General features: G+C 49.6%; 1 protein-coding gene across 1 annotated transcript in view; it reads left to right on the forward strand.

Annotated features, from left to right (window-relative positions):
• Positions 1–13785, forward strand: part of LOC119459455 (ribonuclease H2 subunit A-like) — a 42632-nt gene that overhangs the window by 14736 nt on the left and 14111 nt on the right. The window contains exon 6 of the mRNA XM_049666379.1: positions 729–816. Coding sequence (XP_049522336.1) covers positions 729–816 — 88 coding nt within the window. The remainder of the gene's footprint in view (positions 1–728; positions 817–13785) is intronic.

The following is a 13785-nucleotide window of genomic DNA, read 5'->3' on the forward strand; positions in this document are numbered from 1 at the left end:
CATGCCATGCTCAATCGCTACTCACATTATTTGCAGAAATACATCCATTTAGGAGCCTTTCACATTTACAGTGTTTTCAGGACTGTTAGCACTGCCTATGATATCAATACATGATATTTATAGTGTTTAAATGCACAACACAGACACTAAAAAAGCACCAGCGTACATAGGCTATAGGGGAAGAGCACACCAAGTTGGTGCTCAGTGACTATGGTGTCCTGCTGCTGAGCATGATGTCACAGGTTCGATTCCTAGCCACAGTGGTGATTCCTAGGTGCAGTAGGGGCAGAATGTACATATTCTTGTTTACTTAGACTTAGGTGTGTTCGCTTAGGTGTGTTTACTTAGGTGTTGTTGGGTGTTAGACTTAGATGTGTTTACTTAGACTTAGGTGTGTTCCCCAGGGGTTGAAAATTAATCGGTAGCCACCCTACTACGACATCTCTCATAGCTCCGGTGTTGCTTTAGTATGCTAACTTCCATTATTTGATCGATTGATTTGTTACATAGTCCACGTACATGAGGAAACTGCTCTACGCGTCGAACTATGACATTTAAGTAAACAATGGGCTTTCAATGTTCGTGACAGGCGAGTAATAAAAGCTTACTTTAGAAGATATTGCAATACTGGATTTTTTTTTTTTAGGTATGAAGAAGATAAACATAAGTCATGGCATGTTTGCAATGCTGATGTGTACAAAGTTGCAGTATTTTTCTTCTTTTTCCAGGTGGCTCGGGATCATGCTATTCAATCTTGGGAGTTTCCAGAAGGCATAACTGTGAAGGCAGAGGATTACGGCTCTGGATACCCAAATGGTAAGATAGAGCTCCACATTCTTGGATATTTTGCTCCCTCTCACCTGCAGTGATTTACTTGCTTTGCATCATAGAAACATTTGTAAAAGAGCTTTGATAGCTTTGTTCCTACCTACCTCCTTAATTCTTACCTGTTTACATTGCAGTCAAACATGTAGATGCACATCAGTCTGCAATGTAAACAAGTAACCGTGTAACAGGTAAACAACTACTACAATGTAAACAGGCTTTTTGTTTGTATTGAAGATATTGCACAGCTTTATTAATCCGCCTTTTTCATTTTCCTGTGCTGCCCTCTGCCACATGCCGCTGGAAACATTTTGGAAGGGTGCCAGGGTTTTCGCCGGTTGATTTCTGAACCTGCGCCGATGTTGAGTGCGCATCGGTTGTGCGTTCCGTGGATTGCGAATAATTATTAATGGCTTCTCAGGGGCAGCATGTCGTTTCTGAAAGCCTTGTAGCACTCACTAACTATGTACATATAGGGTGAGCAGGCCTGAGTGCACTGTTTTGTTAACAGTGCGGCCGATATATAAAGACACGCTGAGTTCCGTCTGCCGTCACGGCTGCTTTGGAGTTTGTTGTCGCTGACTTCTGCACTTGCACCTCGCTTTTTTTAAAATTATTTTTACACATCCTTTAGACATTTCGCATAAATAAGAAGTCTTCGAGCGCGCAGCCTTCCGCGTCGGATTTAGCAAGCGGTGCACTTGTTTATATCGACATCTACAGCCACAGATCGTTGTTAGCGTCAAGTATTGGGGAAAATGTGCATCGCTGATATGAAATAATGTCAAAATGTAGAATAAAACACGCATATCTGCGCATATGAGCCGCTTTGTTCCACCATGAGACAAGTCGGTATGAGCGGCTGAGCCACTTAAATAACAGCGACTGTGATCCAGTTACATATATCGGGCTGTTAATTTATTACCGATTCTTGCTTTTCTTTTAACTTCATCATACTTACAGTTTGTGTGTGTCATAAACCATTATTAGAGAAAACTGTGCTTGCATAAGCGCTCATTTAAAGGCCGTGTTGTTCTCCCGCAAAAACGCAGATGCCATCGCTGACACCGTTGGTATATAACTGAGCGAGGCGGTTGTTTATGCTGCTGTACCGAATGTACAGTCTCTTGTTTCCCGTTTGACGCATAGGTAAACAGTACATCTCAGGAATTAAGAAATGTGTCAGCATGACAACATGTACAGACCCACCTATCTAGGTTGTGAATGTGACCGGCAGCCTACGGGAACGGTTGGCACAGCAGTTGGGCAGAGCGCTCTGTTCCCGCTTGCAGCTTATTTTGTACGCGCCGTGCGAAGTGAAGAGTAGTTTATTTCAAATCGCTAAGGCCAGAACTGAACTATGAAAGCAGTTTCCTTCGTCCTAGCTGCTTACTTCTCAGTTCAGATCCGCCGGCAGCGGGTGCACGAACTCGACAGCACCAGGCCTAACCTTCGCTGAACAGGATCAACATTGGGTCAAACTTCGTGCGCACGGCTTGCGAGGATTGAAGCTTGTGCATTTCAACTTCATAGGCATATTATGACTCACTTTGAGCGCGATTAATTATATGTACAAACGAAGGCATTGTGGCTATCGCGTTATCGGTTCGACGGCCGATCGCGCGGGGTTCGGTCGAACGATGGTTGGCACGCTGATTTTATTGGTGCCGTCGACAAGCCCGTCGCAGTACGACAACTCGCGCTCGTCGGTTGCGTCTTGTAGGCCTTGTATGGTCTCAGCGACACACTGTGCTGAATAGTCGGCCAAATCGTTGGCGTGAGCGTCTTGTCGGTCTCGTATATCGACCCAGGGTTACCGCGCCTGAATTAACGAGTACGTGAAATCAGGCATACGCTGCCACTACCAGCAAGTGAGGGCCGACGCTGCAAGAAGTCTTCGTCCGCAACTTGATATTTTTAAGTGCCGTCCAAGTGTAACGCTGGGGTATATCGATAAATTTGCTATTATAGCCATCAATGCAAGGCGGCAACTATATATACAGTAAAAGCTCGATGATACGATCACAGCTAATACTAATTTCCGGATGATACGAATTTTTCTGTGGTCCCGGCCGAGCCCCAATACTTTGCAACGTGCTAGAGAACGGTTGTTACGAATCGATCTCCGGCCTGCGTCGGTTGATACGAATAAACGCCGCCCCCACCGACGGCCGCGAAAGAGAACAGCGCGCAGTCACGCGCTTTCTCCCGTTCTCTTTTGGTGCGGAGCTCGGACGTGGCGCCGGACAGCGCGGACTCTGCGACTGGGCGCGAAGAGTTTGAAGTGGTGGCGCTTTTGTACTTTTCCTCCTTTTCGGCGGCTGCCCATCGGACGGAGTGGCTGCTGTGCTTCGGGCCGCGTTCTTTGTGTTTGCGCCATTTTACCTAGTCGCAGCGAGCTATGTCTACCGAGATAGGATTGTCTACCGAGATAGAAGGACATAGAGACTTTTTCTTCAAGAAATAAATGCTTTTTACGTACATGTGCTTGAGTGAGTTCACCTCTGACTCTTTAATTTAGCTACAGTCGAATCTCGTTAATTTGAACACGCTTATTTCGAACATACCGCGCACCGACAATGCTCTTAGCAGCGCGCCAAATCACGCGGCGGCGCCTCCGACCGGCATTGCTCCGACACCGCCGTAGAGCAAAAGCTCAGGAGAGACCCCTCAATACCGCGCGCGAAGGAACGGAAAAAAAAAAAAGAACCCGCGGCGGAAATTTCATCCTCTCTCAAATTGCAAGGTCGTCGTTTCTGCATCGCGCCGGAACAAGCGTGTATGTGCCGACTAGTGTGTTCTAGACAACCGTATTCTAGCACACACTAGTGGACATCTCAGCCACGCGGATAAAATGGCAGTGAACCCTTCTCCTCTATGCTTCCTCTATTTTCTAGTCGCATGTTGACCTTGCACGCTGCGGCAGCAGCGCAGAGGGAAGCAGCGGCGGAGGCGCAGTCGGGTCAACGAAACTGCCCACGCCCACACACGCTCGCTTCCCGATAACGGCAGAAAACGAAACTTCAGGGAGCGGCTAAAATAAGCTGGCGCCAGCACGGCGGCGGGCGCGCACGGAGATGTGCGCACGGAGTCGAAGGTGAGAAAGCTACGAGGGAGTTGAGAGGGAGGGAGGGAGGGCGAGGGGAGCCACAGAAGCGGTGGAGTTGACGCGGCCAAATCCGCTTCCCTGCCGCCCTCCTCCCTCACCTTCGACGGTCTCCGCGCGCGCCCGTGTGCCGGCGCCGCCCGCTCCCTGAAGCTTCGTTCTCTGCCGTTATCGGGAAGCGACCGTTAGCCGGCCTGGGCAGTTTCGTGGCCCGCGCTTGCTATGCGCTTGCTCGCCGCGATATTTCACGACTCACACCGTTTGTGCATCGTGCTATGGTGCACGAATACTTCAAAAATACGTCCTTTTAATTCGAACAAATTTTCGGGCCCCTTCGAGTTCGAATTATCGAGATTCAACTGTAGTTTTAATTGTTTCGATGATACGAATTTCGCCTAAGGCTACGTTCACACTCGGGAAGCGGCAAGCGGGCGGAAAGGCCAAAGCGGCCGGAAAATCTTTTCCGCGCATGTCCAAGTTGTTCACATTTGTTTTGTTATCGCCGCGGCCACCGCTGCCGCTTTCGCCCACATCCATCTAGTCTGCGTACGTTTGTCGGCGTGGTGGCATTCATTATCGCACCATTTCGAGCGGTATGTTCATTCATTGTCCCACCCGTCATCAAAAGTCTTCATTTCGCGCAACTTTGCGTGTCATCTGTGACCTTCGGTAAATTCCTCGTAGGCGTTCCGTAATTCTCCTCGTACGGGCATGGTAGCACTGAGTCAAAGGTTGGTGCCTAGGCGTGATTATATTTCTTTAATAGTTTTTATTTATAGGTTGTAATAACATTTCATCATTTCGTATTATTGGCGGTGCTTCCAGTACACCAAAGCTAAAACCTGGGCTGGCCCTTGTGTTGGGGCTCGCCGAAGCCTGCGCGTCCTACGTGAGACCTATGCTCCCAATCTATTGTCGCGACGAGAAAAGCACCGCGCAACGAAAAAAAAGCACCCTGCGCGACTTCTGCAACATACCGCGCCCGTGCGAGGAGAATTCCGGAGCGCCAACGAGGAATCTGCCCAACTTTTTTTTGCCACGGAAGTGGGCGAAGAAATTGTTTTTTATACTTCTACCTACTTGTTTCCTAAAAAATGGACAATGAATAAACGGAAGGAGCGGACACCTCGGAAGCGGCTGTGGTGGGTTCGCCCAGCTTTGCAAAAGCGCGAGAAGTTGGGTCACCCCAAGGCTTCGTTGCTGCACCTCCAGTCGCGCGACGTTGAATACTATCGCGAGTATTGCTGACAGTACGTTTTGGTACCACTCTTGTCGTAGAGAAAGCGGTGGACCTAGATTGCGTCGAGCACCATCGCAGCCTACACTTTTGGTGCCATGTACAATTTTACGACCGGATGTTTACATGCTAGTGGAGCTTCCGGTCGAGCGGAACAACTTTCCGCCGCGATTCCGCCTCGCCATGGCGAAAAAATCGGTCCGAGACCGATTTTGCTTTCCGCCTGGTTTTCCGCCCGCTTCGCCGCCTAGGCGGGCGGATTTTTAGAAGTTTTTGCCGCTTCCGCCTGCTTCGAGACCAAGTGTGAACGTAGCCTAATACGAATATTTTTCGTGACCCCGTGAGATTCGTATCATCGAGCTTTCACTGTATGTGGTTCCCTGTGCAGTCAAGACGAAACCCTCGCCGCTTTCTATTTTAAAGTCGAGTTGCAGTCTTGCGCTACGTACGTTTTCAGTACCGCACCGATGTCGACCTACCAGTGGAATGAATGCATGAATAAAAATTCAGTTGAAACTGTGGACTTTCAACGCGGTACACGGCACGAGTATTTGCAGTAGCGCACATCCGAGTGCTTTTTTTTTTTTTTTTCGGGAGGACTTATCCCTGAGAGGGGGCTGCGCGGCCGCGCCCGCTACCATTCCAAAACGTTTCGCGACTAATCCGCCATGGCAGGGCGCATGCGCCGTCGGGCCGTGAAAAAGGTGGATTGCATGCCACATATAAGGTCAATCATTGCGATTGGGCACTGAGTGAAAATTTATTGATATGGGTAATGTTTTATACTCATTGCCTGTTCTTTTTAGCCGACAGATTTTGTCTTGTGTTAAAACATGTTTAAAACATTTTAAAGGGAATCCTGCAGTTAAGCTACGTTGCCTTCTATGGCACCAAATTTGACCAACTTCAGTACAATTGTGTAGACTGTCATACATATATGTGAGCAGAAAAAAAAAATCCAAGGACACCTAAGCACTTATAAGTTGTGAATTCGAAAGTGTTAATGTATAATTGAACACCACTGGGCGGACCTTCGATTTTTGCGATATGAGTAATGTTTGCATTAATGCTCATTCCGCTCGCTGTGTATTGGGAGAGTTGACGATGATGGTGGATTTCACTGCCTGCTTCTTCGCTTGTTTTGCTGCGTTCTTCTGCTCCCTTACTTTGTCTGCGGTGTACTGGCATCGACGGCCACGTTTTACAGTATAGACCACTTATAACGTAACCGCTTATAGTGCAGGACCGGATATAGTGCGGTCTTTTCAGACTCCCGTTAATTTTCCCATAGCACTCCATGTATACACGTATCGCTTATTCAGTTAAACCTGGATATAACGAAATTGAAAAATTCCCCAAAAACTTAATTATAAAGAGGATTTCGTTATATGCAGGTTCAGCACGAAAATGTGAAAAAGAAACGCTTACCGTATGTACTATTGCTCAAGATTTACCACCAATACACTAAAGTTGCAAAGAACAAAGAAGTCCCAGTTTCACCCGAAAGGCGAAGGTCTTTGCGATTGCGACAGCAAATTAGCAGACACCTATACGAAGTAAAGATACTACAGTCAAACCTCGTTAATACGTACTCGCTTAATGCGTAATTGTGGTTTAAACGTAGTCGCGAAGATTCCCCCACCCAGCCCCCATTGAACCCCATGAGGGCTGACCGCTTAAGCCGTAGTCGCTCATTGCCCACCAAACGGTTAGTGCATACTATTTTTCTTGTTCTACACGCACAGGCACAAAATCGGCAAAATCTCATGTGCGCAGACGTTCGATTCTCGAGTTGCGACGCCCGGACGACAGTTGCCAGCGATAGTGAACTTAAAACATGGCCACCTTGATGTATTTTCTGCTGATTGCCGTGCACAAAAGCATGGCCTTCGAGATAAGTTCCCGGTAACGCGGAGAAGCTGCCGGTAGGGGGTGCGAATGCGCTGTCGCCGTCGGAGTAGTAACCGCACAGAAGCAAATTTTATTGCAAAGCGCATTTGTGCCTTCCCCGTGGACCTCGCTTTGAGGTTCCGTGTAAAGTCCAAACACGGCAACATCGTCGCCGCGCGCCGTACGCTGTGTGTGCGAGTGAAAGCTTGTGGGGGTCAGCCGACTCAATCTCGCGCTCGCGAGGGAGGGCGGAAGCGCGCTTCCGCGCTAGGCACGGCGGGGGAGGCTAGAAAGGGAGGCGTTTACTTCGGCGGTGGCCGCCGTATCTTGAAAGCGATCTGCGATGTGGAAAAAGTGTGCGCCCGCGCGGGCTTATCTTCAAAGCGAACTGCAGACAAGGTCAATATCTTGCGTTTCTTCGTCGAAGCACTCATCCTTCGAATGTCACACCAGGTACTGGATGCGTGGACGCGTGTCGTTTCGCACAAGTGCGAGGCATCGGAAACGTAGAGCGAGCGACACGATGGCGTCGTATAGTGTCACCTAGTGTCAAGTTAGTGAAGTGAAGCGCAGAGACTTGCGCAGTAACCGGAGAGTGACGCAGCCAGCACGTTGAAAAAAAAAACTATATATATATATATATATATATACGTTTTTTTTTTTTCCCTTCGGCAACATCAACAGGAAAAGGAGAGTGCCGGCTTGGCGGGCTGGGCCAGCTGCAGCAAGGGGCGGGGTCAGGTTTGAATGAAGGGAAGGGGAAAGGTCATGCCCGCGGCAGCAAGATCGCCGGGTCGTGGGATGCAGGCCCGCCTCGTGCACGCTCGCATGCACGCACACGTGGGCTCGCTCTCGCGCCGTGAATTCGAGCGCGCCAAGCGCGCCACCGCCATTTCCCATTCCGTCGCGGCGGAGAAGGTGCTTCCGGTTGCTGCTCGTGCAAAAATGACAAAATTTGGGGCGAAATCTCTAGGTTGTCGGCGGGGAAAATTCGTTATATTGAGGGGGTCTCCCGCTGCCACTTTGTTACGTAGAGGTTTCAAATACATGTGCTTCTATGGAGTCACGGCGGTGAATACAAAAACTTTGTTATATCCAGGAATTCGTTATATGGAGGTTCGTTATAAGCAGGTTTAACTGTAGTGCAGTTGCGGGAAACGAAATACCGGTTACAGTGCGGCTGCCTGGGAGTACGGAAGTCAGCGGAGACGGCGAACGCTCCCCTCAAACGGGCGCCCCAAGGAGTGCTCGAGGAAGAAAGACGAAGTGGAGGAGAAGGGCACGTGGTGCGAACAAACAGCCAGTGAGGCTGAAACCAGAATCTTGAGTGTGAGTCGTGAAATATCACGGCGCGCATAGCGAGCGAGGGCCACGACTCTGCCAACGCCGGCCAGCGCTCGCTTCACGATAACGGCAGTAAACGAAACTTCAGGCAGCGGGCGGCGTCGGCACGGCACGGCGAAGGGCGCACGCGGAGACCGTGGATTGTGAGGGAGGAGGGCGGCAGGGAAGCGGATTTCGCCTCGGCAACTCCGCCGCTTCGGTGGCTCCCCTCTCCCTCCCTCGTAGCTCCCTCACTTTCGACTGTCAACGTGCGCGCCCCCTCGCCGTGCAGGCGCTGCTGCTCCAGCCGGCCCGGTGCCAGCACCTCGAGAAGTTTTGTTCTCTGCCGTTATCGGGTAGCGGGCGTTTGCCGGCGTGGACAGTTTCGTTGGCCGGCCTGGGACAGCGCCGCTGCTTCCCTCTGCGCCGTAGCCGCAGCGTGCAAGGTCAACACGTGACTAGAAAGTAGAGGAAGCATAAAGGAGAAATAAAGGTTCACTGCCATTTTATACGCGTGGCTACGGTAGTGTGGCTGAGACGTTGGCACGTACACGCATGTTCCGGCGCAACGCAGAATCGGCGACCTTGCCATTTGAGAGAGGGTGAAATTTCCGCCGCGTTTTTTTTCTTCTGTTTTTGTTCGCGCGCGACATTGAGGTGTCTCGCCTAAGCTTTTACTCTATGGCGGTGCTGGAGCAATGCCGGTCGGAGGCGCCGCCGCGTAATTTGGTTCGAATTAACGAGATTCGACTGTAAATTGAATGCAAACGTTCTAGCCGCATTCCTCGACTGTCGCATACGCGTGGCGGCTTGGTGCACATATTTTGCATATGTGCGGGCCTTGAACATTGTTGCTTTGGTTATAGTGTGGTACCGCTTATAGTGCGGATATTCGCAATTCCGGCGACTTACGTTATAAGCGGTCTACACTGTACTACTGCCGAGGTTGCAGCCACCGCCGATGTAGATGCTTCAGACTCCATAGCGGTACGTGCTGCCCGAGCCAGCAAGCAGCAGCAGCCTGAAGTGCCAACACCGCATATCACCAACGTTTTGCTACTGCTGAGGTTGCGGCTGCCGACGATGTAGATTGTCGGGAGCCAGCGTCATGAGCTAGTGTCAGCGTTTGATTGCCTTCTGCGACGGCAAAACCTGTCGCTCATCAGCGTCGCTCGAAAATTGCATGCATGCGTTTGCTCCTTCATAGGCGACAATGAGTGCACAAACTGGAAAGTTGTCAAAGTAGGGTTTCTTGATGGCATTTTCAAATTCGTTTATATGTGTTCACATTGCACATAGGAATACAACAGGGCACTCTTATGTTGAAGCAACTGTTCAGAAGCACAAGAGGCTAAGGGGCAGACGCTTGGCCACACTAAGGCTGAGGGCTAGCATGCCTAAACCTGGCTGTGCAGTGTTTCTGTAAGCTTCCTGAGGAGTACAAATATAGTGCAGTCCACTTATAACGATACCACATATAACAATATATTGGTTATAACGATGAGTCGACTTACACAAGTATCAACTTATGCATTAGGGCGATGAGAAAAAACAACCATATATAACAATATGTTATTCACCGCATATCGGATATAAAGGTCGAAATTTTGCTTCTGTGTGGCGTTTTTCATGCAGAATAATCGTGAAATTTGCGTTCCTAAGTTGCCCTTAATCGAGACGGGGCGAGAAGTTTGCCTACACGAGTTCGTATCTACCGCCATTATCGCTCAGCGTGTCCTGCTCTTGCACCAATTGCGAAAGCTTGATTGATGGAAACCTTTATTAGAAAGGTTAGCTCGTGGCCTAAGATGGGGGTAAGGGATCAGGTGAAAGCCACAGAGAGCATCGCAAGTTGGCGCGGTGTGCACAAGATGGTGCCAGCTGCTTCGCGTCCGCGGTCGTGTGAGCGTCCACAGAAAAAGAAAAAAAAAGCGATAAGCGTGCAGGGGCTGCGCTCCCTTCGCAATATATATATATGTATCTCTCTCTCAGCGAGCGCGGAAATGTGCCGCGGAAGCAGCGAGAGGTGCGGCGACAAAGTGCAAAGCTGTGTCGCTTGAAACGAAGCCGCAAATTTTGCAAGACTCGAAGAAGTACGAGCTCACGCACTCGATGATATTCAATATTCTGAAAACCGGGAGCGCCACGATCATGAAGGCTAGAAGCAGTGGTCATGTCGATAATGGAAAAGGCGGGCTTTGTGTGCCAGGATGAAACCCGCATGGGTGGAACTAACACGGTGGAAGCCGCTGACATTACCGAACTCTGCGAGCACGTCGCTATTGACGATGAAATAGGTGGTGCTTTGACGGAGGAGTTTCTGAGTGCAGATAGTGCTGCCTCGTTCTGTGAAGAGATCTCCGACGGGGTGATCATTGTCGCAACAGATGGCGGCACTGTGCGACGTAGGCGACGACAGCAGCCGCAATGACGACGAGATTGACAATGGCCCGTCGTTGACACCGACCCCGATGTACACGCAGAATGCACTGTCGTCGATTGAGTCCGCTCATTGATTTCATGCACGCTAAATTATTGCCGCCAGTGTCTGTGCAGCAGCTGGACGCGATGCACACCGCGGTTGTGAACCTGAAACTTCCGTGAAAGCAAGTGCAGATTTCTGACTATTTCAGCGAGCCTAACGATTGAAACACTATTTAGAGGTATAAATAAATGTTTCATTTTTCACAGCCTAATTTCTACTACGTCGATTTTTTTATCGCAAGTGGCAAATTTGGTTTCGGGGCTACAAAGGTATATTTGGCAGCTTCTTTTTTATTTCTCTTTCTTTCTTTTTTTTATACAGCAGTCCAGATATAGCGATGATCGGTTGTAATGATTGGATTTTTTGTTCTTGATATCATTATACCATAAAAACCCGCGTATAATACGAACCCGAATATAATATGAGGTGAAATTTCTCGGAGGAGAAATGGAAAAAGAAAATTTTACCCGCGTATATAATATGAGTCAGAAAAACTCGGGGACTCTGCAATTTAAATCGGACTCTGCACTTCAGTCACTGTCGTCCTCAGCTGCGCTTTCGTTGGACAATTCCTTGTCTGACAAATCTTCCCAGAGGCACTCATCCTCTGTGCCATCAAGCGCATTCGAGATCCCGCACTTCTTGAAAGCGCGACGCTCAAGGTCTTCTGCTCGCCCATGCGTCCATGATCCACTAGCACAGTGTGGCTGGTGATGTCCGCTTGAGCCGCCTGGTTGGCGTCACTGCAGGTCCACCTGACCGCATCCATTCTGCCTAGCACCGCTTGACCGTGTCGTTGAAAGGCGTGTTGACGCAAACATCTACGGGCTGCAGCTGAGACGTCATCCCACCCGAGATAACGACGAGTTCAGTGCCAGAACCACGCAACAGCCTCTTTACTGAGTCGGCCAAATGGCCACGAAACGCGTCCAGCTCGAGGATGGATGGGAATGACAACGGTGCGCCGGGCCGCCTACACCACACGGACTTTATCCCGTCGAGCACAAGACTCTCATTCATCCACCCTTTCTCATGGCATCTCACGATTTAGGGATGGGCAAATATGCGGTATTGCCGAATATTCGATCGAATAATTCTATATTCATTGTTCGCTTCGATTTGAATTCAGGTATTCAATATTTTCAAATTATTCGGCACTCCCGAATAGGCAGCCAGAAGCCACGGACGGCCGGTACACATCTCGGGGGCTATGCTTCAGGTCATGGCTGCCATACATCAACCATAAATCTTGGAGGCTATATGTTTTTGCATTAAAGAGCCGGAAATGTGCGACGCAAAAGAGCAGAAACGGCGCTAGCGTACAACCGAAACAAAGCGGCGGAGTCTGCATTGCCATAGTCATCAGCGAAAATTGTACGTGAATGACAGCAACGACGGAACACTTCGTGCCTATTTGTGCCTTTATTGCGTTTACCGCCGCGCATAACAATGCGTTGGCCGCGGGATTTCATGGTCGCCATCCATGATCGCGTCGATAGCTGCCGCGGTTTCTTCCGCAGCGGTTGTGGCAAAAAGTAGTTTCGTTTTGGCTCAATACGCAGGTCGGCCGTGTGCTTAAAAAGCTGCATACTGGCCATCCATGATCGTATAGATCGCGACCGTGATTTCATCTGCAGTTGTTACAGCGAACGGTAGTTTCGTTCTGACTCGGTGCGTGCGTCGGCCGCGTGCCTTAAGCACTGCAAAGTCGCCGTTCATAATCACATCGATAGCGGCTGCGGTTGCAACAAACAGTGGTTTCGGTTTGACTCGGTGCAAAGCTGTCGAGCTTGAAGAGCACTGGCTACATCGCAATGGACAGGCGATCTGTTGGCGGTCAGCTTACTGGCAAAAAAATAATCGGGATGTGCGCGCGGTAGTGCAAAGCGTGTCGCAAATGACGGCACGCGCCACGGCCGTGCTGCGAAGGAAGTCGCGAGGCCTCGATTACCGCTGCGAGAGCCAATCAGTGACGAGATGACGAGAATTGCAGGTTCCGCACTGTTTTTGTGCAAAATAGCAAAAGGATTTGCTCATCCATTACACTAAAAAAATCGTTCTGACGTAGCAAGCATTTGCTTATTGTTTTCTGGATACCCTGATAATTCGGCATTCGGGTAATTCGGACATTTTTTTTCGGTCCCGTGAAATTCGAATTAACTAGGTTTTACTGTAATATGTGATATATACTATATTCAATTTGAAATTATTCGATCAAATCATTATTCGCTTCGAATTCGCTTCGAACCTCAAATTCACTATTCACCCATCCATTTCGGCAGCTCACCTTTCGGCATTGTCTTGCGGTTGAAAACGACATAGGGCGGGAGCTTGCGGCCTTCTGCCGTGCACAACAACATGACGGTAACGCACGTCTTCTCATTCCCAGTAGACCGGACATAAACTTGTTTCGAACCCTTTTCTTGCACGGTGAGGGGCGATGGCATGTGCAGATAAACTGGTGTTTGGTCAGCATTGCCGATTTGCCCTAGCTGAAAGTTCTTTGACTTGCGCAACGAAATAACGTGGTGCTGGAAAGCCACGTAGCAAATTGAAGTTCTCCGGCGCAATGAAAATCCCGCACGGGCACATGTAGCGATAAATCCCATTGCTTGCTCGCTTTGAAGGCGGAGCTCGTTATGCCTTTTTCTCTTGCAAGCTCCCTAGCTTTTGCCTGCATAAGCTCCACGCTCACAGCAAGATGCATGGCTCGCTGTTCGCGTATGAATTCCGTCAGGGCGAGTTCAATTTCTGGGAATGTCCCATTCTCGGGCCGGCTAAAGCTTCTTTGTTTTCCGCTGCACGCGAAAAGGGCTTCCTTCTGTCGTCGCCATCCGCGGATGCTTCCCTCGGTGACGCTGAACTGCCTCTTGGCCACACTGTTGCCAATGTCCTCTGCAGCTAAAATCACTTTTCGCT

Source organism: Dermacentor silvarum, chromosome 1 (genome assembly GCF_013339745.2).
Source record: "Dermacentor silvarum isolate Dsil-2018 chromosome 1, BIME_Dsil_1.4, whole genome shotgun sequence".
Lineage (NCBI taxonomy): Eukaryota > Metazoa > Arthropoda > Arachnida > Ixodida > Ixodidae > Dermacentor > Dermacentor silvarum.